Consider the following 23,029-nt stretch of genomic DNA (forward strand, 5'->3'; position numbering starts at 1 on the left):
TAAAACAGTGCAAACAGTACAAAAGAGCTGAACCAAGTTACTTAATACTGTAATACTGTATAATACGTATTAGATATCTATATCTAACATTGAAGATTTTACTCTTTAGTTATACTTTAAAAGACTTAAACTTTAAATATTTTTATATTTAATACAGCTGACCCCTGAACAACATGGGGTTAGGGGTGCTCCCCCCTGCCATAGTCACAAATCCTCATATCTTGATTCCCCCCCAAACTTAACTGCTAATAGCCTACTGTTGACCAGAAGCCTTACTGAAAACACACATAGTTGATTAACACATCTTTTGTATGTTATATGTGTTATATCCTGTATTCTCACCACAAAATAAGCTCAAGAAAATGTTATTAAGAAAATCAGAATGAAGAGAAAATACATTCTCCATACTGTGCTGTAAAAAGCCCATGTATAAGGGGACATGCACAATTCAAACCTTGTTTGAGGGTCGCTGTGTAATAAAATACTAAGTAAGGCTTTAGAGTTACCCATAATGCTGGAGCAGCCTCCTGTAAATTGTACACTTCTTTACTTTTTCTCCTGACACATCGGGTTTTTTTCTGTGCTGATACAATCTGTATTTGTGCTAGCTGTGGCTCTCCTCTTTCGTCATCTCACTAATAGTTTTTTATCTCTTCATGAGTAATCTCACAATACTAAAAGGTAGTACTTTTATTTTATGAATGGGAATCGAGGTTTGGAGAGGTTACCTTCGTCAAGGCCATGCAGCTAGCAAGTGGCAGGATCTGGCAATAAAGCTCTTTGCATCAGGCCATGCTGCTTATGTGTACAGCTTAGCAAAGCACGGCTTGATGTTTATAGCTGTTTCGGACCAACAAGAACATTGCAAGAGATGAATGCTCACACTCTTCTGCAAAGCATACCTGTCCCATCACAGCCTGGGCCTAAATTCACCTTTTCTGTCTAGTTACTGCTGCCCCACTCGGTCCCCCACACACCCTGTGACATCAGGCTAGCCATTGTTTTATGAATGTGTCTTACAATCCTATCCTCTTTCAACTCTTCATAATTGTTTTATAATGCCTAGAATAGCCTCCTCTTGGGTTAACCTGGTCAAACCTACTTATTCTTTATCATCCATCAGTCATGTATGTCAGCTCTCTTTTCTTTCCATATTTCCTTAGACGCTTGGCCTAGGCAGAGTCATTCATATTCCTTTTATCTGTTTCTATGGTACTCTATACATACCTGTTATTATATATCTGTATCTATCATGTTATAGTTACTCAGCTCTAGACATATCCCAATAGAGTATGAGAGCCAAAAAATCATTAACGTGAAGTATCCTTCAGAAATCAAACTAACGGTTATCTTGTATTCTTTATCACAATGCTGCTTTTAAAAATATTTTAAAATCTTAATAGTATGTAATGTTATCTAAAACATTACGATAAAAAGTTTATTTGCAGTGAAAATGATGAATGGCTGTAAGTTTAAAAAATGAATAAAGATTCCTTTGCAGTGATGAGAGACAGACAGGAGAATCCTTTACAGACTACAGTATACATGCCACGATGGCAAGAACTTTATATTGCTCATGGTTTTATACTCCATCCCTTAAAAGAGGGGCTAGCACACAGTAGTTACTCAACAAAAATCTGTTGCCTAGATAAATGTTATTTTCTAACATGTTAAGTTATAGGGTTAAACTAATGATTCTCATTATTGTTAGAATTGCAGTATTCATTCTAAGATTATCCATCATATTTAGGGAAAATTCCTCCCCTCATAATTATAAGAGCTTTATTTGGCTTAAAACATTTTTTTTTTTAATTTGTTTTTTAGAGAGAGAGAGAGAGCACACGTGTGAGTAGGGAGAGGGGCAGAGGGAGAGAAAGAGAACCTCAAGCAGGCTCCACACTCAGCGAGGAGCCTGATGTGGGGCTTGATCCTACCACCCTAGGATCATGACCTGAGCTGAAATCAAGAGTCAGACGTTCAACTGACTGAGCCACCCAGGCATTCCTATTTGGCTTTTAAAAAATCAAACATAATTAAAGTTTATTTGAGAATTAGTGGCATCCTTTGAGAAAACCAGGGATGTGAAAGGCATGTGAAAGTCAAGACTGAGGCACTTGGTTATTTCCTGGTGTCAATAATGGCAATGTAAAATTCTAGACTAAGTACATATTACAGACACAAAGACTACTGTAGGGACTGGAGCTTTTGTAGTTCCTTTTCATGAAAAAAATAACAAGTAATTTTTTTCTGTTAATAAAATAACAACTTTACCTTTATATAGAATTTTTTAATCTTCAAAAGACTTTCAGTTTTTAATCACTGGCTCAGTGAATATTCATAGAAAGCTAGATACTATTCTATGTATCAGGAATTATGTACTAAATAAATCCTGGGGATACAAAGTCCTGGGGTAACTAGGACATGGTCCTTAAGAAGCTCACAGAGTACTAAGACAACTTCACTGGGCTGTCCATTTAATCTTCATAATGAAGGCAGATACAATAGGTCTGCTAGCTTCATTGTATAGAGGATCTAGCACAAATTTTGGTAATCAGTATCTAATAGTAAAATACTGCAAAATGAGGGGCACCTGGGTGGCTCAGTCAGTTAAGTGTCCGACTTCGGCTCAGGTCATAATCTCACAGTTTGTGAGTTCGAGCCCCGCGTCCGGCTCTGTGCTGACAGCTCAGAGCCCGGAGCCTGCTTCGGATTCTGTGTCTCCCTCTCTTTCTGCCCCTCCCCTGCTCATGCTCTGTCTCTCTCTGTCTCAAAAATAAATAAACATTAAAAATTAAAAAAAAATACTGCAAAATGAAATAACAGATTTCTATGAGTAAGAAAGCCATATGCCTATAAGATAGCGAGCACAAAGTATTTCAGGGGATGTAAAAATGCAAATGAAATATAACAATTCTCACTTTGATTAATGTAAACTCAATGTGCATCTGGAGAGACACAACAGCTATACTGTTATAGCCTGAAGAAGAGCTTAAAAGTAGTAGTTTGGACACTGGATTTAAGACTGTGTAGCTTGTAATATTTACTTAAAATTTTAGTATTTTAAGTTCTTTATCTAAAAAAGTTATAATAACGCCATTCTGATAAAGGTGTCATGAGTGTTAAATGAGATAATATACGTTAAGTGCTAATTATGATGCCAGGTACACAGTTAAATCTCAATACATGTTTAATATGATCATAGTATTTTTTTTTAGGTTTATTTATTTATTTTGAGAGAAAGCATGTGTGTGAGTGGAGGAGGGGCAGAAAGAGAGGGAGAGAGAGAGAATCCCAAGTAGGTTCCACGCTGTCAGCACAGAGCCTGACATGGGGCTCAATCTCAAGAACGGTAAGATCATGACCTGAGCCAAAAATCAAGTCTTGCTTAACCAAGACTAACTAAGCAACTCAGGCACCCTTAATATGATCACTAGTATTTTACTTTATTTTTATTACTACTTTTTAATGTTTATTTATTTTTGAGAGAGAGAGAGGGGGAGAGAGAGAGACAGAGACAAAGTGTGAGAGGGGTAGGGGCAGAGATAGAGGGAGACACAGAATCAGAAGCAGGCTCCAGGCTCTAAGCAGTCAGCACAGAGCCCCATGCGGGGCTCAAACTCACAGACTGTGAGATCGTGACCTGAGCTTAAGTCAGACACTTAACTGACTAAGCCACCCAGGTGCCCCTGATCATTAGTATTTTTTTTTTTTTAATTTTTTTTTTTTCAACGTTTATTTATTTTTGGGACAGAGAGAGACAGAGCATGAACGGGGGAGGGGCAGAGAGAGGGGGAGACACAGAATCGGAAACAGGCTCCAGGCTCTGAGCCATCAGCCCAGAGCCCGACGCGGGGCTCGAACTCACGGACCGCGAGATCGTGACCTGGCTGAAGTCGGACGCTCAACCGACTGCGCCACCCAGGCGCCCCTTTTCTTTCTTTTTTTTTTTTTTTTTTTTTTTTTTTTTTATCATTAGTATTTTAAAACAAACTCCTTGAGGAAAAGGATTGGAAATGTTATCCCTTTATAACCTTCACTGGGTCTTACATGGTACTCTGTATATTGGAGGTGATTTTTACTATTAAGCACAGAATGGAAAAATGGAAAAAGGCACTGATGGGGAAAATGGTATTTTTTTCTGTTAGCTTTCCTAAATCTTGGGCAGAACATGTATTTACATAAGTGGGTAAAAATTTATGCTTCATCAGCACAGATTTGGTAAGTCACAGAAATAAAATTAATACCAAGATTTGTAAGGCATCACCTACAGGAATAAAAGCTCCTAAATCTTCCACATAACCTGGGTGCTCCTTAAGCCATTTTTCCAAATCCTTTCTCTTTGGCGCATCATCGCCTGCAAGTCTTGTCCCATCTTTCAGGTTAATAACCGGAACCGGACTTTCTGTATCCGGAATTCCTTGAGGCTGAGTGTAGGACAGTGCTGGATTTATCCCTGTAGAAATCTGGGAGCTGGTTAGGCCTACAGTTACCTGTAGAAAAACACCAAATGAAAATTTTATTGCTATGCTTTATCATTCAATTCTTTGCAAAGTCCAATGAAGCAAATCTTTTTGAAGAGGAAAAAAGTAAGTTTTTCAAATTTAAAATTTTCATGAATCTTAGGCAGTGTTGGATGCCTCTGAAATAGAATCCAAAGTACAATCTAATTTCCTAATTAATATTTTTATGCTATAAAACATTCACAGAACAGCAATATGTATGTTTACTAGGACTGAATTTTGGACTCAAGGATCCGTAGTTTTTACTTACATGATTAGGTGGTTTATTTCTGTTAAAAAAGAGGATGTCAACACCTTCTACGTTCTTCCTCCTTCCCCGCCTTTTTTTGACTATAGGCTGGTTGTCTAATCTAACTCCATTGGCACCAAGGGATGACTGAATGGAAGTACCTAATCAAATAAAAAAATGCAAAACAGTGGTCAAAATCTAGATGTTAAGCAAATTAAAAGCAATAATTTTTCTAAATATATGGAAGTGTTAGTTCTTATTTTACACCACCCCTATTCCTCATTTGAAAATTTGGAAAACTATAATCAACTTTTTGACTTGTCTCTTCAAATTTCCCCCCCTGATGCTCACACATCTTATCTTCCTCTCCCTTTTAGAGGAGGAAGTGTGTCTTTCTCACGGATAAGACAAATCCTTCTCCTTCCTCTGCAGCCACTAATTCCTACCTTTTCTGAAAGCTTGTTTTATCAGTCTACTTTCTTGTGCCAAAATACCCATTCTGTATCAGATTCTTTTCCCTGACTTAAAAACATGGCCTAACTCAAACAACAAATAAACCTCTTTCAGCCTTTTATAATTCCCCAAACCTTCGAAAGGTTAGTATTTGTTGTGCTCTCTTTTTCACGACCAACTCCTTCCTCAATTTCCCATAGTCCGTTCCTGTGCCAGCTTTTGTCAGGGGTTTTAAGATCACCACTAACTTTTTAGTTGCCAAGTTAAACTGACCTTTATTGTTCCCCATTTCAATAAAAATGTCTGTAAGTGGTATGAATTAAAGTTCCATGCATTCAGCCATTTTTTTCCAATAAATAAATACTTATCGAATAGCTTGTACGTAGGTACAAGGTCCTACAATGGTTCGAAGAGGAGTTAAATGGTGTTCCTGTCCTCAAAAGTACATAATCTAGAGCTCTCCTTAAAATACTGTTAAGGATGAGATGTTTGTTTAAAATAATTCACAGCTTATAGTGAGAAATGCATTTTTAATCAATTCAAGGAAAATTTTTAGAGCAAGTCCAGGGTATCCCTGAATAAGGAGTTGCCCATTGGCTGGCTGTGCAGGAAGCCACTTACCTTCATCACATCTCAGTTTCAAAAAGGTACCTTAAATCACATGGTAAGGAATTGCTAGTTACAATGATTAAAAAGTAGGTTTGCATATAAAAAAGCACACTAGGAATGTGACATAACTTTATAAAGAAAAGCTTTCATTATCCACCTAGTGAATTTCATTATAACCAGATTCACAAAACATTATAAATGATTTGAAAATACTTTCACTATAGCACATTTTACTTTATTTTTTTAAAGGCTTATTTTTGAGAGAGAGAAAGAGCGAGAACGAGAGCGAGAGAGAGAGAGAGAGAGAGAGCAATAGGGGAGGGGCATAGGGAGGGAGGGACAGAGGATCTGAAGCAGGTACACAGATAGCAGCGAGCCAGATGTGTGGCTTGAACCCATGAGCCTTGAGATCATGACTTGAGCTGAAGTCGGATGCTCAACCAATTGAGCCAGCCCGGTGCCCCTAGCACATTTCAGCTATAACAATAAACTAACTTTCCCAAAGTACCATTTTTAAAGTACTATTCTTTAAAAAAAATTTTTTTTTAAATGTTTATTTATTTTTGACAGGGACAGGGCATGAGTGGGGGAGGGGCAGAGAGAGAGGGAGACAGGTCCGGAAGCAGGCTCCAGGCTCTGAGCTGTCAGCACAGAGCCCGATGCGGGGCTCAAACTCACAGACCGTGAGATCATGACCTGAGCCGAAGTCGGACACTCAACCGGCTGAGGCACCCAGGCGCCCCAAAAGTACTATTCTTTTTTATAAGAACTTCTCATAACTTCCTATTCTTTTCTTTTCTTACGTTTATTTATTTGAGAGAGAGAGAAACTGCGAGCAGGAGGTGGGGCAGGAAGAGAGAGAGAGAGAGAGAGAGAGAGAGAGAGAGAGAGAGAATCCCAATCAGGCTCCGTGCCATCAGTGTAGAGCCTGATGCAAGGCTTGAACCCACGAACCGTGAGATCATGACCTGAGCCAAAATCAACAGTCAGACGCTCAACTGACTGAGCCACTCAGGTGCCCCATGACTTCCTATTCTAATATGAATGAAATACCTTGTTATCAGCCCCTTTCTAGCATGACCCCCAACCCTCAATCCCTGCCCCAGCTCAGTTTTTATGTTGTGTATAACCTAGATTCACTTTTTCTAAGCAGGCTCTGATTTCATACAAATCTCTCTCCAGTAGGGATTTACATACTAGCTATGTCAATCTTATCACAAAACCATACTATCAAGTCTCTGGTTCATGCTATTCTCTGCTTCTCTTCCACCTCTCCCGGGAAGGTCACTTTCCAGAAAGATCATTATCTAATCTGCCTCTTATAAATCCTTTTCAATTCTACCTCTTCCAGAGGACTCTGCCTAAGTTTCTAGACAGCAGTGGCTCCCCTCTTCTCTGGTATTTAGTAACTATAATGTGCTGTGCGGCAAAACATATTATCTTGTTTTGTTAATGTCTTGTCTGATATTTAAATTTTCTTAATGTTTGTTTAGATTTGAGAGAGAGAGAGAGAGAATAAGAGTGCAAGAGGGGGAGGGGCAGAGAGAGAGGAAGACACAGAATCTGAAGCAGGACAGCATAGAATCTGAGCTGTCGGTACTGAGCCTGACTCGGGGCTTGAACCCATGAACCGGGAGATCATGACCTGAGCCAAGTCAGATGTTTAACTGACTGAGCCACACGGGTGCTCCAAAGTCTTGTCTAATATTTTAACATGTAGGTCTTAGTCTACCAAGCAACTGAAAGGCAGACAGTGTCTATGTTTCTTTTTATTTTCTCTTTACTACTATTTCCGGTGTGATATAAAAAAGTACTTAATTATCTCTGGAAAAACAACTGCATATACACCAAAGTGTGCATTTATAAACATACCCTATTTGACAATTCATAAACATATTTTTGTTGGCCAATTATATACTACTGTGATGCCCTTCCTTCCTTTTTTTCTTTCTTAAAAAAACTGAGCCACCTTGAGTTATTTCTGAGGGTGATTTTTATAAATGTTACTGATTTAAGCTAGAATCCAAAATGGAAAATTTAACTTAATCTCCTTTATAAAGCTTGTATTGCCTTTGTCATAGATGTAATTATAACACTATTAAAAATAGCTTCTTTCTGCTAAATGTCTACGAGGTGCCACACACTGAATGAGGTTTAACAAGTGTTTTCTTAAATCATCAAAAACGAAACAATAAAATCATAGAGGTATTATTATTTTTTCATTAAACAATTTTTTTTAGAGAGAGAGCACTCATGTGGGAGAGAGTGGGGGAGGGGCAAAGGGAGAGAGAGAATCTTTAGCAGGCTCCACACTCAGCACGATGCCCAGTGTGGGGCTTGATTCCACAACTACAAGATCATGACCTAAGCAGAAATCAAGAGTTGGATGCTCAACGAACTGAGCCACCCAGGCACCCCAACACAGAAGTAAAATGAGGCCTATTTTATAAATGAGCTCAGAAACATTAAGTTACTGGCCTAATATCACAGCTGGCAAATGACAGAATTAAACCCTAGGCTGTTTGGCTCTATCAACACCCTCTGTTCATTAATCCAGGTAGTTTCTGGAATGGGCTCTTTAGTTTTGTCTTATTGTAATTTATGCTATTTTACTATCCCCTTCATTAATTAAATTACATTACAACCTGTATCTTTATTGGAAACTTTCAGATAAAATTCAGAGGGACCCAGATAAAATTCAGAGGGACCCATATAAACATAAAAAGGGCCTAGGCTTTGGAATATTAAGAATTATGATAATAGTATTTATTCAGCATCTAATTCTAAAACCTGTGAGGTACCTAATTTTAACATTGGTTTAGCATCTAATTATGTACCCAGCTCCATATTAGCCACTCTACACGTATTATTTATCTCACCCAACAACTCTCTCCTACCCCAACCCTTCATTTCATAAACAAGAAGAGGGAAAAAATTGTTAAGAGATGTTCTAAGAGTCGAATAGGAAGGCAAATCTAGATTTCACATTTGCAATTAGTAAGATGGATGAGATATAATGCTTAGATAATAACTCTTCCTAGTTTTAATGTCTGAGGCTTTTTAATATTTTACATAGCTGCAGATTAGTGTCACAATTACTACTTATACTATTAAAAATAGTAATATTTGCCAAAGTAACCTTTAAATAACCTTAAAGGTGAAGACTGTACAATTCAGCTGCAATAGCAATAAAATGTTCAGATGATATTAGTGTCAATCCCATTTTATGGTGGAGTTATCAGAGTACAAGAAATTGTATTTCTAAACCCCACTTAGGTTAGTCAAAACAGCCCACAGCTTATCTTCCCCATTTGTTCCCATTTTTCCCCTAAAAACACAGAGCTCCTTTAATACAATACTGTTAATGAAAAGCACAGTTTGGGGATTTATACTTCAGTAGTAGAAGCATGGCTGATTCATATTTGAACTGTAATCTGTACATGTCTGAAAGTCCAGGAACTAGAGAATTACAATGAATGGTTAATGAATCTGTAAGTAGTACTGACAGTACTAATTTATAATTTAACTATGATTTATAATTAAAAAGTCATGACAGCAGCAATTGGGAATAGCAACCAATTTAACACTTATAATAAAGCATTATTTTCCCAAATCGTAGGAGTCCCACACACTGTGCTCATGCACAGCAGGAGATCTGAAATGTTTTCAAATACTGCATGGCAACCAGATCTAGTAGAATACTGAAACAGGGTCCTCAGCCTTATGTAAATGGTAGGTGTAATGGAAATTCAAGTCACTAATATGCTTTAATTGAAAACCTGCATTTTGTAAAGACTCAGCTGATCATGAGTAAAATTCTCAATTTCTGATACTGCACTTTAAAAGGGACACAGACAAATTAAAGCACACTAGACCAAGATCAAGAAAACAAAACAGGGGCGCCTGGGTGGCGCAGTCGGTTAAGCGTCCGACTTCAGCCAGGTCACGATCTCGCGCTCCGTGAGTTCGAGCCCCGCGTCAGGCTCTGGGCTGATGGCTCAGAGCCTGGAGCCTGTTTCCGATTCTGTGTCTCCCTCTCTCTCTGCCCCTCCCCCGTTCATGCTCTGTCTCTCTCTGTCCCAAAAATAAATAAACGTTGAAAAAAAAAAAAATAAAAAAAATAAAAAAAAAGAAAAGAAAAGAAAACAAAACAAAACTTCTTATGGACCTCAGCACCTACAGAGCACACAACATGTGGCACCGATTTGGTATCTAACAAACACTATTGATTCAAATTGTTAAAAGGTTAGAAGAGATATAGTCCCAAAGAGGAGGAGATATGATCATTGCTTTCAAAATGTTAAGATGATCATGCAAACATAGGAATAGGTTAATTCTCTGATGCCTTTACTTTTTTAATAATTAAAAAAAATTTTTTAAAGTTTATTTATTTATTTTGAGAGAGAAAGAGAGCACAAGTGGGGAGGAGAACACAAAGAGGGAGAGAGAGAGAATCCCAAGTAGGCTACATGCTGTCAGCACAGAATCTGATGCAGGGCTTGAACCCACAAACTGTGAGATCATGACCTGAACTGAGATTAAGAGTCAGACATTTAAATATTAAAAAAAAATATTTATTTATAAGAGAGAGAGAGAGAGAGAGCACACAAGCGTGCACACCAGTGGGGGAGGAGCAGAGAGACAGACAGACAGAGGGAGAGACAGAATGTTAAGTAGATTCCACGTCTAGTACACAGCCTGATGAGGGGCTCCTTCTCATGAACTGTGACATCATGACCCGAACTGAAACCAAGAGGCAGACGCTCAACCGTCTGAGCCTCCCAGGCACCCCTTGTGACGCCTTTAGAGTCAGAATCTCAATCAGTGAGAAAAAACAATTGCAAGCAAAATTTTCTTCTAAGTAAGAAGGAATTTTGTGGTAATTAGAGCTGCCCAGTAATATAAAGGGCTGTTTAAGGTAGTAACAATCTTTTTCCTGTAAATATTCCATGAGAATGAAAGATTGTCTTTCAGGGATTAGTCATGACAATTCCTGTATTCTATAGACGACTGGACTACACTGTCTCTAAAGTCTTTCTAAAACTTCTCATTTTAACCTTCTCTACAAATCACCATTCATTTGTGGTTCAGGTGTTTGCTTTTAAATTCATAATTGCTTTTATATTGAAATGCTGTTTGAGCTTTTACCTGCATAAAGGTACTCGACAGAATATTTCCACCCAAATATTTAAATCCCCCAAATAAAACTGCACCCTGCTTTAAAATGTCATATTAAACGCCTCAACAGGTATTTATTAAGAACTAAAATTATACTGATTACAGACTTAAGAGAGACCCCAACATTAGAGGATAGATGCCTTTTTATTAGAAGAATAAATAAAAGAGGATTTGGAAACGACAGCAGGAATATTTCCTACTGAGGCAATTATTGTGACCATATTCACCTGATACTGGCACAGATTTGGGAAAGGTGGCGAGGCTGGTCTCCGACGCACTCTGCAGTTCCCGAAGCCGAGCAAGGTACTGTTGCTGCCCCAGGGCACTGTCTTCGCTGTCGAACGGTCTTTTCTGAGCAAGCCCTTGCTTCTGAAATGTCAACTTCAAACCACCTTCCTGTTAATAAACACCATTATCAAGAAAGAAACAATGAAAAAAAAAAACCCATTTCAGGCTATTAAGAGAAATTTTTTACTTAGAAAAAGTGAAGTAAAAACCCTGAAACATTAATCATCTTCCTATTCAAAAATGAACTAAAGAAAAAGAACGTCAACCAATTTCTATAATGAATATTACGTTTTCTGTCTTAAATGAAAAAAATCCAGGTACTACATACACTTTTCTGAGCAAAACAAAGTTTTACATGTGACTAGTAAATTGGAACACTATCAGCTTGAGACACACTTCTCTATGTACATTATTCATAGGACATTCCAGAGGATGTAACCCACATATTAGACACCGAATAATCAATTTAGCTTCAAAAATCATACTGAAAAATGAAATGTTACTGAGAACAGAGCATGCTAAATGTTTAAAAGAGAAAGTGCACGGACATACCATTTAAATATTATACAAAAGAACCAAAACAATTAGAATTTGTCAGACTGTTTAAGAAAGCATTCTTGATTGGCAGGACTATTTTCAGAAGTATAGGTAGAGAAACATTTAATGATGATCCTTCTAGTAGGATATTCAAGCCTAATAACCTGGATATCAAAAAGAAAACAATCCAAATACCAGAAAACAAGTATGTGAAGGAAGTAAGAGTGAGAGCAGGCAGCCACTTGCAGAAAAAGCATGCTGCACACGCAATCGCAATCGGGTCCTAGGGCAATAAAAATAAACATACGTCTTTGATTTTCACTGTAAACTCCTTTTCTCGTACATGCTTCTTCACCTTTGACATCTGTGTTGACTGATCGTGTTCTTCTTTAACACCGGCGCCTGGGGGTGTGGGTACACTGGGTTCGCTATATTCTGTAGCCGCGCCAGGGCTGTCCAGCAGTTTTGTGGTATAGAAAGAGGCCACTGTGTTGGCATCATAACTTCTTCTAGCTGAAGGCCACTTCCCTTTCAGAACTGTTTGACAAATACTGTCCAGCCGGTTGATCATCACACGATCCTGGAAAAGCATGCAAACATCTAGGTGTGGTTTTCATAGTCAGGCCAGCCCTTCGGAGATAAAATGGCTCAGGGCCTTGATGGATTTAACCCTGGTACAACCTATGTGCATTTGGTGTGTATACGTACTCTCACGTACATATGTAATTCCGTAAGAGTTCAAGTACAAATTTCCATTGGAGTCCAAAAATATATGACAGAGATAGTCTTCTGTAATTTCATTTTTTATTTATAAAGTAGGTTTCACGCCCAACACGGTGCTTGAACCCACACCCCAAGATCAAGACCTGAGCAGAGATCAAAAGTTGGATGCTTAACCAACTGAGCCACTCAGGTGCCTCAGCCTTGTTATTTTCATAATTATACAAGTAATACAAGTTCGTTGAAAAATTCAATCAACTCAGAAGTAGGTAAGAGTAGAGTTCTCCACCTCCCCATTTCACAACCTCACTCCTAAAGGTAAGTACTCTTGTACTAGTCTAGCCACACTGACAGAATTGTATTAATCCGATCTGAACTTCTACCACTGAAAGTACATACACTTAAGTGAACTTTCAAAAAAATGGTTGTTTTAATTAATTTATTTTTGAGAGAGAAAGAGGGAGAGGGGGAGGGAGGGAGGGAGGAAGGGAGAGAATCCCAAGCAGGCTCCGCACCGTCAGCGCAGAGCCCAGTGAGGGACTCCACCTCATGAAGTGTGAGATCATGACCTGAGCCAAAAACAAGAGTCAGGCGCTTAACTGACTGAGCCACCGAGGTGCCCCAAGTGCACTTTTTTTTTAAGTCATAAATGGCTATGGTAAATTTCTTCAAGGAGACTCAGCTCAAAGCACCCATTCATAAACAAGCCCTTGAATATTGTATGTGAATGTCAGCATCCATTATCTCTTATTCTAAACATTCTAAGGTTATGTTGAGAAATATACACATTCAAGTACACCTATTTACTTGATAACAGTAGTTGATACTTCTGATGCTAACACCAAAATGCCATCCTATGTTTTATAGTGGCCTATTTTTCCGCACAGTAAGTTACCTACCATGAAAGCAACATAGAGAAATACTCAAAAAATGATCTGTTCTGGTAAGACATTACTCATTTACCTTTGGCCAATATGAGGCTGCTAGCATGTATCCTCCTTGTAAGATATAAGCGGACTCTGGTGTCCCATTGTTCATCTGGAAGCTATCTTGGGTCTCATCCTGGGTAGTGCTCAGTGACGCAACACTTTCTTCATCGTAGGCTTTCACGTGAGGGGTACCTTCTGCTGAGAACAATTATAACCGTTTTAAAAAGACTGCATAAAAAATTTTTATATATACTTTTCAAATCTTATATAATTATTCAAAGGAAAAAGTTAGAAGTAAAAACAAATGGCAAAAAAGGAAAAAAATCCACCTAGAATACAATACAGTGCCCATTGTTTAAAAAAATTATCACAAAAGCAAAATAAGTGGCATTAAAGAGTTTGAGGGGGAAGGGTTAACAAAACATCCCTTTCTGCATGAAAATTTGACCCTTGGTTAACCCTGTAGGTCTGTTTCCCTGGACACATATAAACTCCAGAATGATAAAGTGCATTTGGACTGAGGGGACCATAAAAACCTGAGGAGTACACTGACATCCTCTCAGGAGGGGACCTGTACGTCGGGGCACGTCCTTGTGGCAACCCTGAAACTTGTGCTCACAGAGCCGTTACAAGAGACGCGGGCTTCTGCAGGATCTGAGGCTCCTTAGGCCAGACTGGCTCTTGCACCCGCTCGCCATCAACTCATTGCCTTGCACCTGAACTGTGGGCGGCAGCAAGGACAGAGCCACCAGACACTCCTCTACAGGCAAACTGTAGTTCCTGTGTCGTTCTGAGGAGACAGCTGCCAAGGAGGGCCTATGATCCTCTTGTTGGTCTGACGGCTTAATCTAAGAACCCTGCTGGCTGTTACAGAATATGATCTTGATGTGTTCACTGATCAGCATGTTCAGAAAAAAAGGAACACTAAACTGAAGGTGATCACAAAGAAACCCATTATTGTATAAAATGTCTAATTTCTGTTTGATTAACCCGTTTTGCAATGCCTTGAATACTGAATAGGGAGTGTGCACCAGTAACACGAGTTTCCTTTTCGATAGTGCTTCTCTAAGAAAATCTGTACATATAAGACTTAGGTTAACAATTTTAAGCATGCTTAAGTTATGTGAACCGAATTCGTTTTCATTTTCACTTGAAATGTCTTAAAATAGCAAAAGCACTTTATGCATATACCTCGCTTTGGGACTTCTTCTTCTTCACTGTCACTTTCTTCTGATGAAGATGAGGAGGAGGATGATGAGGAAGAGGATGAGGATGAGGATGAAGACGATGCTGAAGAACAGGAGGAGGATGAAGAGGAACTAGAGCCTGATCGAGAGTCGGAACAAGAGGAGGAGGAAGACGAGGAAGAAGATGATCTGGAAGAACAGGATGATCTCTCAGAATCAGAGTCAGACTCAGAACTAGATTCGGATCCTCTTTTGTGGACTCGCTGTTTCTTAGAAGCTGGGTTTGGAGTTAGGGGTTCTGTTCTGGCTGCAACCATGCGTCTGTCTGTTTCACCTTTTCCACCAGATTTCTGGTCTCCAGTGGCCTGCGGTAAAACACCATTCTTTGGACTTACAGGCTCAGACTTTATTAGTGTCCTGGTTTCCTCAGAAGACATAGATTCTTCTTCAGAAGACTGAGGCTCCTCTTTAAGATTTTCACTTTTAACTTTCATATCCTCTAGAATAATACCTTTAGCATCTAGGAGCCTAGGTAGAGAGGTAAGAGGAGAAGCAGAAAGTGCTACTTGATATTGCTGTAAAAGTGGGGTAGAAGTCCTTGAAGGAGCCATCTTACTTTGACTGTAGTTCCTTTGAGCTGCCATAAAGGAGAGTTCAGGATCACGAAGAATGTGATAGTCTGTTCGGCTCACCCCATGTTTCGCAGCTCCAATGAGCAAGTCCCTATCATGAGGGCCACATTCCCACCAGACTGGTAGGTCTGGATTTGGATGGCAAAGCTTCAAGCGTTCAAACAATTGTGGATGTCGGAGGGCCTGTTCCCGTACTTTCCTTAGAAGTTCAATGCGATACAAAGTCCTTGAAGCACGTTCTTCTGTGATTGGCTGGATAAAAATATTTGGATCCACCAATTCTATGTTAAAACAAGAACAAAAACATTAATCTTGGAAACACTTTATTACAGAGTTAAACAAATAATGCAACTTCTAAAATGCAACTCTATTCGATATCACTGTGTAGTTTCCAGAATTTTAAAAATATTTTTAAATGAGGAAAAATACAAGTTTTTATAAGTACCAAAATCCATACATACAGTGTATAACACTGGATCTTCTGAAAGTGGGGAAAACGTAATGTTTTTGGGAAATATGTTAATATAACTAAGAATTTACTTTTAAAAAATTCCCTATGAGCTATGTCCTTACTAATCTGTGTCTTTTATTATTTTTTTAATGTTTATTTATTTTTGAGAGACAGACAGAGCACAAGTCGGGGAGGGGCAGAGAGAGAGAGGAAGACACAGAATCTGAAACAGGCTCCAGGCTCTGGAGCACAGAGCCCGATGCCGGGCTTGAACTGGGGAACAGCAAGGTCATGACCTAGGCCAAATTTGGATGCTTAACCGACTGAGCCACCCAGGCGCCCCACTAATCTGTGTCTTAATCAAAGAGACAAACGCTTACTTGAACTCATTTATAAATACAAATTAAAACTGTTAAATCATAGCTGATAAACAAACAGAAGTCCACATATTTCTAGCTGCACCAAGGAAATTCAGGGCATTGTGGTGAACTCACAGGAACACTTAAGGCTTTCTTAAAATTTCAGGGAAGTGCAGGAACACTGTCAAAGGCTATGTGAAGTAGTGGCTTGAGCTGGCTCGGTTTCAACATTAGATCTTGCTATATTCCTTTTGATGCGGTCATATCTTTGTGGGCAGAGATACTGGCAGTTCAAAAATCGACAGGGGCTTGTTGAAATAATGCGGGCCCACTTAAAGGAGCTGGTAGTGGCCAAATCTAGAACAATTTGAGTATCAAAATAATGAGAGTATTGGGTTCTAACCTATAGAGTAAAATAAATATCTATGAGTCCATTCTGATATGAATAAGTAAATAATTGATCAACAGATGAAACGGAAACAACAGTTCTTGCTTGTAGCAGAATTCCACATTAAAAGCTGTTACACATAAGGATCTACTCATGGATACTAATGTCAGTGGGTGGAAGTTTGAGGAGAAACAGAAGTTGTGTGTATCTCCTCAAGATATCTGTTAACTGCAGGGGAAAGGATATCAATTTTACACTGGAGAAACATGGCATAAACTACTGTAACCAAGCAATCAAGGGCAACACCATCAGTGTTAGCTATCTTGACATCATGAACCCATTGATATGTTCTGAGAGGGACACATCATTTCTCTGGTACTCTTGACAAAAATGCATAACCTCAATGCAATCGGGTCACGAAAGACAAGAGAGAAACTGAGGGTCTGTTACAGACTGTAGGAAGCTAAGGGGAAAGACCAACTAAATACAATGTGGGATCCTGGAACAAAAAAGGACATCAGTGGACAAACCAGTAAGATCTGACTAGGCATTCAACTTAGTTAACAGCATTGTACTGTTAAGTTTCCTAGTCTGATAATTATACTGTAATTAGTCATGTAAGATTTTAACATTAGGGGAGGCAAAGTGAGAGATACATGGAAACTTCTGTGGTTTTTTGCAACTTTTTTCAAAGTCTAAAAGTAGTTCAGAATAAAAAGTTAAAAAAAAAAAAAAAAAGACCATGCAGACATCAATGTGGAACAGGAAACAAGAGTGGGCATATCCATTCTACCTCCAGGATGTGACAGTTGTATAGTCCCTGACAGGTGTATACATCTCATTAGTAAGTAACTGCGGTTATTTAAGAAAGAAAAGTAGTATTTTTTTTCTTTCAGCTTCTATTATGTTTTCAAACAATTACTAGATTGTTGGAAACAAATACTTAAGTTGTTTGGATCTAATTATTCATTAAACAGAACTTCTGGCCTCAGGTGCTGTGAAAAATTACTGAGACAGTAAGGGATCTAGGAGCTGAGGAAGTTTGGAAAACTGATCTAAGTAAAACCTCACTCACATTTCTAACAAGAAAACTACCTTTTCGATCATTATTGATTGTCAGTAATTAACCCTTTCTTTTCAAAAACTGGAGTCAAAGTGGTTAATTTATTCATCACATTTTATATTGTTCGGGAATTAAAAAAATTAAAAAAAAAAAAAAGAAATGAGGGCCTCTCAGTAACCATGAATAATAGAAGACACAATACTTTGCTTTATCTCTTTAAACCCATGGATAGTCTCTCAAAAGACCTTTAAGTAGACTACTCTGGATTATCTGGTATTTGGGTAATCAAGTGATGGGTTACTCTATTCAGTAGACTGACAACAGATCTGTTAGGACATAAAATTAAAACCAACCAACCAACCTACATGAAATTTACGTCCTTTTATTAGCCATTTATATTTTGACTACAAAATAGGATTAGGAAGCCACTGGGTTTAGCAGTCAGAAATCATATTCAACAAAGAATGGAGACAACTGCTTATAATAGCATGATTGAGAGGAATTGCTGACAGGATGAGCGATTTCTCCGGGCTTCAAAGACGATGAAAGTCACTCTCCTGGGTGAATCTGTCTTGCCAGTGCCTTGGCTGAGCATTAGCACCTCTGATTGGTTGTTGTTCTCTTTTTTTGAAGGCTCTGGGTGATTTTCTTTTCCCTACTAAAACTCTTTGAAATGTTTTTAGAGAGGAGGCCTCATTCCTTGCAAAATTATTCACTGAATAAACCCTGTAAAACAGTTCCTATGAGATGGACTAAAACTACAGGTTAGTTCTGTTTATCTGAAGCTACTATTTATCTTCTACCTCCCCCCGATCATCAATCTAATATTGAATAAGCACTGGCTATTCCTCAAAACTCAAGGTGCAACTTCATTCTCTTTTGATCTAATTTTAATAGCAGAATTAACAAATAGGGGAAATCTCTGAACATAGTTAATTTACAATTTTGAAAAATAACTGATGTGTTGAATTAGACAGTATTGACATAAAAAAAGTTGGAAATTTCAGAATTTTAGGGATTTTTGCCTCTTTGACCAAAACCAGGAAAAAAAGAAGTTTTAATACCTACCTTCTTTGGAAGGAAGACGACAAACCCTCCGACACATAGACATGAATGCATACAAATACTTCTCCAAACTATCATCAGTTTTCTTATGCAGCCTAGCCATAGCTCTAAATTTTGTCCAGTCAAATTGGCCTCTGTCAGGATCAAATACCACTCCAAATGTGGACACAACTCTATAAAAGTCAGCTTCTTCTCTTCTTGTCCATCTATTTTGAGTCAGATTAAAGAAAGAGCCACACTGGTCATTAAAATAAATATTAATGCTGAATATAATGACTATAATAAAATTTAAAACATTTCAAATACCTAACACTTTAAAGGATTAAATGCAAGGGTACTGCCTTGCAAATATATGCTAGTTGACTCATCTGTCCAACCATGCTTCTCTTCCTTCAGAAAATAATAGTTTTTTGCACATCTACTACGTAAGAAAATATGCAGGGGATACAAGATTACGTAAGACATGATGACCCTACCTTTAAGGAAACAGTGAAACATTTCAAACATATCCCTAGCGTAAGGTGGTATGTTGTAGTTGTATGCATTCTAGGAAGCAAGGATTTTAGGAGAGTGCAGAAGATGGGAGGTCCAGTTCAGACCTGAGTGATCAAGAAAGCATCACAGAAGTAAGTGGCTTTTAAGATGGAACAAGGCTAAGATCAGGTAGGGAATTCTAGGAAGCAGACACAGTATAAGCAAAGTAGGAAATAATCTACATTTGGGGGAGATGATGAGCATTCCAGTTTGACAAGGATATGGCTCATATTGGAGGCAGAAATGGGGTCTGATTATTAAACACTCCATATGCCTGGCTAAAAATAGTCTCTATTCAGTTGAAAGCTCCTAAAGATATTTTAAGAGGGTAGTATTACCCTCACATACCACAAATCTCCAGTCTAACTTATAGACACTTTTCCCTGGTTAACTTATAGAATTGTGAGAATGAGAAAGAGTGTATGAGACCTTTGAAAAACATCAACAGGCCATTTTTATCATAGTGCTTCATTAAGAAGATTCATGTAATAATGCTGCAAAAATAGCCTGGGAAACCAATTAATTCTTATAAAGCTTACACCTGAGTGATAGAAGTAGGAATAGAATAGAAAGGATGAGTTAAAAGACTACACAGAACACACAAAAATATGACACAGTGTCTACCCTCAAAGAACTTACAACTTAGGAAGACAAGACAGGGAAAGGAAAAACATCCTTACAACATCTTGTATTAGTGTGATAATGAGTAATTTATTTGGATAAGTGCTATATGAGTACAGGAAACAGAATACTGTGAGCTGGCCTGTTTGAGAAAAAATTAATATAAGAGATAGGACAGGTGTTGGGCTCTGAAGGATGGGCTAGGTATGGACTAACGAGGAGGAAGAAAGGTATCCCAGGTGATAGGAACAATATAAGCTAGGGTACTGAGTCAAGAATACGTAGGATATTATGGCAGAGGAAATAGTACTGGATAGAATTAGAAATGCATGCTGACATCTAAATTGAAGAGACTCTTGGACTGAGGCTTAAGAACTTAAACTTTATACCTACAGTAAATAAGGAGCCATTGAATATCATGAGAAAACTAGTATTTTAGGAAGATTGATCGAGATCTGACAGACCAAGGGAAAATGTATGTGGTTAAAGATGGCCATAAATTCTTTGCCGCTCTTCCCGTGGACAGGTATAATCTTTTTCCCTTTTCTTTTAAACTTCATTGGCCCTGTGACTTTTTTTGACCCCTAGAAAGTGGCAGAAGTGATGCTTTATAATTGCTGAGACTAGGCCTTAAGAAATCTCCAGCTTTTATTGCCTTTGTCACTGGGAATGCTCCCTCATTCAAGCTCCCAGTTGGCAGCCCAGCACCAAATGCCAGCTGTTTGAGTGAGGCCACTTCCTACCTGCTGGCCAAAAAAACAGGAAGCAGAAGAACCACCTGGTCAACCAAGAGAATCATGGGAAATAAAAAAAAAAACAACAACTGGTGTTTCAGTCACCACATTTTGGGGTGGGTTAAAATGCAATTGTAGGTAACTGAAACAGTGTATTTACAGAGATCTAGAACATTGAAAATCTTGTTTCAGATGAATTTAACTCTGGTTATGATGGATGTGCTGCAAATAAATACCAAAGAACAAAGATATATTTTCCAGAGAACATCCAAGGATCCAGGTTTAACAAGGAGGCCAGGCTATTGCTAAACATTGCTATTCTTTTCAGTGTAGTCTATCCTCTTTAAGAAGTTAAAGCTTTTGGGAGGAGAGTAGCATGACTGTCTTAACAAGGACTTTTGCAGAAAGGTATACTATTTTTTTCTCCTTTGATATGAGTGGTTGCAAGTGTTCATCCTCTGTATAAAACAGATAAGGACTTGTCTTCCATACATTCTTACATTTCATAAATGTCAATATAAAGTAAGGTAGAATGGACTTTATTTCACGTAACTTAAATGTATGCTTTATTAAGAATTTAATTCTTGAGTTTGCTCTGCAATTTCATTTTTTTAATACCTCAGTATTCATAAATAACAGAATAATGATTAAATACGAAGAGTGCAAGGAATGATAAAATGCAATGATCTTTATCTGTTTGATATATTTGTGTGCATGCATAAAAGCACTTTGCTTTGACCAACTTCTCTACCTATATATGTTTTTCACAAAGTGAGATAATCACACTCTAAGAGGCTTCGGAATGAAAAACTACATTTAGATACTAACAATAAAAATTTAGTGCTACTGTCTTACCTCTGCTGTCTTTCTATCTTGGCTGCCATTTTAGGATTAAGAGTGGCTTCTTCATAAAGAGGCTGCATGACACTGGCAGGCACTGAGAACGTGGGCTGTATCTGTTGGATTTGTCTGTTTTTATTAGTACGCTGATATGCAGTGATGAGACGCCTCAAACGTGTGGTTAAAGCTGATTGAGTTGGCCAATAAATTTTATCACCCTCCATCAGCTGACCATCTGTATTTAAAGAAACTCGTATCAATAAAAAAAAAAAAAAAACTAAAAAATGAAAACAATTTTGACCCTCCCCCCCCCCCACCAAACTAAACGGATGATGAAATGAAGCTCACAAAAAGAGCAAAATTTCCTTACTTATTTTTTCTTTCAATCTGATTATGTGGGGGAAAAAACCCACACAAACCAAACCTCTCATTATAAAAAAGTTTTCTTTTAACTACAGCTGTAAAAACATTACAACAAATTTTTACAGCAGCTCAAAGAAAGTAGGTCACAGTGGAATAAAGAACCACAATATTATCTATTGAACTTCGCTTGCACAGAAAATACAACTCTTGCATTTCCAGGCCTAATACGTTTTACTGCCTGGCAAATACTCACTTGCCTTAATTTAAATGAATTAAAAATCAAACTGAAATCTTTGGGAAGTTGAATACTGTAGACACTTTTAAGTAATGCCTTCTTCTGTATTAAATCTATCTCAATTTATGTGAGAATCAAAACATTTTAAAGGTCATTGGTGAGGAACATATATTATAAAAAAACTCCCTATAACAATGCTGTCACTTTTATGCTCTTATTCACCTAATAAAGTGCAGGACCTAGCTCTCTGTTTCCAGGGAATAATCTTCTAATTACATACACCATAATTAAGCAGTAATCATTCATGCTAAGCCAATGCTATTCCTTCTTCCCTAGTCAAACTATGAAAAGATGAGGCCTGACTCCACTTGGGTGCCAGGTGGGAGTGAGTGCACTCTAACAGTATGTTTCTATCTTGACAACCAGAAGGAAGTAGAAGGAAGACCCTGCAAAGGAAGGCTTTGTAGAAAAGGGGTGTGAGAAAGAATGGACCCTAATGTGCATATGGAACTAATAAGTTGTTGGATGGGTTACTGAATTAACACTTTAATGATGAAATCCCATACGCAAATTTAATAATGTAACCATAAAATCATCAAAGCTTTGATTCCATAAAAGCTTAGTGAGTCACTGTGTAACTATTTGTAACTAAAAATACTGTTACATTTCCAATCAACTAGTATGTCTTATAACGATTACCACTGTCTTCAATAAAAATTTCATATGCATCAAACATCACAAAAGTGGAACAGTTTATTGATTTCATGGTATCATGAGAATGTGAATTTTCAATAATACTAAATAAAGAGATAAATGCAATGTACCTCCATCTGCTATAACAAGATCTCCTGGTGAAGAAACATCATCCTTTTAAAAGAAAACAGAAATTTGTCACAGGGTAATTGGGTCAAGATACACTGAAGAAGAAAAGAGAATCAGGTTTCTTAATATAGTAGTAGAGAACTTTTTGTAATAGAGTTTTTAATGATTAATTTATCAAACTTAAAAATTTTAATTTCTTGTTCTAAATTCCCACCCGTTTACAACTTCTCTGTTGCCTTTTACACTTCAGACCAATTATTTTGCACTACAAT

At 37.9% G+C, this 23,029-nt stretch overlaps 1 protein-coding gene across 8 annotated transcripts in view; it reads right to left on the reverse strand.

Annotated features, from left to right (window-relative positions):
* Positions 1-23,029, reverse strand: part of CHD9 (chromodomain helicase DNA binding protein 9) — a 158,515-nt gene that overhangs the window by 11,135 nt on the left and 124,351 nt on the right. For 4 of the 8 annotated variants that reach the window (XM_032591497.1, XM_030297145.2, XM_032591501.1 and 1 more), the window contains exons 27-35: positions 22,760-22,802; positions 21,353-21,572; positions 18,612-18,814; positions 14,655-15,563; positions 13,498-13,661; positions 12,122-12,394; positions 11,217-11,385; positions 4,771-4,910; positions 4,269-4,490 (exon numbers count right to left, since the gene is read on the reverse strand). In XM_032591497.1, the coding sequence (XP_032447388.1) occupies positions 4,269-4,490; positions 4,771-4,910; positions 11,217-11,385; positions 12,122-12,394; positions 13,498-13,661; positions 14,655-15,563; positions 18,612-18,814; positions 21,353-21,572; positions 22,760-22,802 (2,343 nt within the window). The remainder of the gene's footprint in view (positions 1-4,268; positions 4,491-4,770; positions 4,911-11,216; positions 11,386-12,121; positions 12,395-13,497; positions 13,662-14,654; positions 15,564-18,611; positions 18,815-21,352; positions 21,573-22,759; positions 22,803-23,029) is intronic. The other 4 variants (XM_032591499.1, XM_030297143.1, XM_032591500.1 and 1 more) reach the window with 3 other exon arrangements.

The sequence above is a fragment of the Lynx canadensis genome, chromosome E2, assembly GCF_007474595.2.
Source record: "Lynx canadensis isolate LIC74 chromosome E2, mLynCan4.pri.v2, whole genome shotgun sequence".
NCBI lineage: Eukaryota > Metazoa > Chordata > Mammalia > Carnivora > Felidae > Lynx > Lynx canadensis.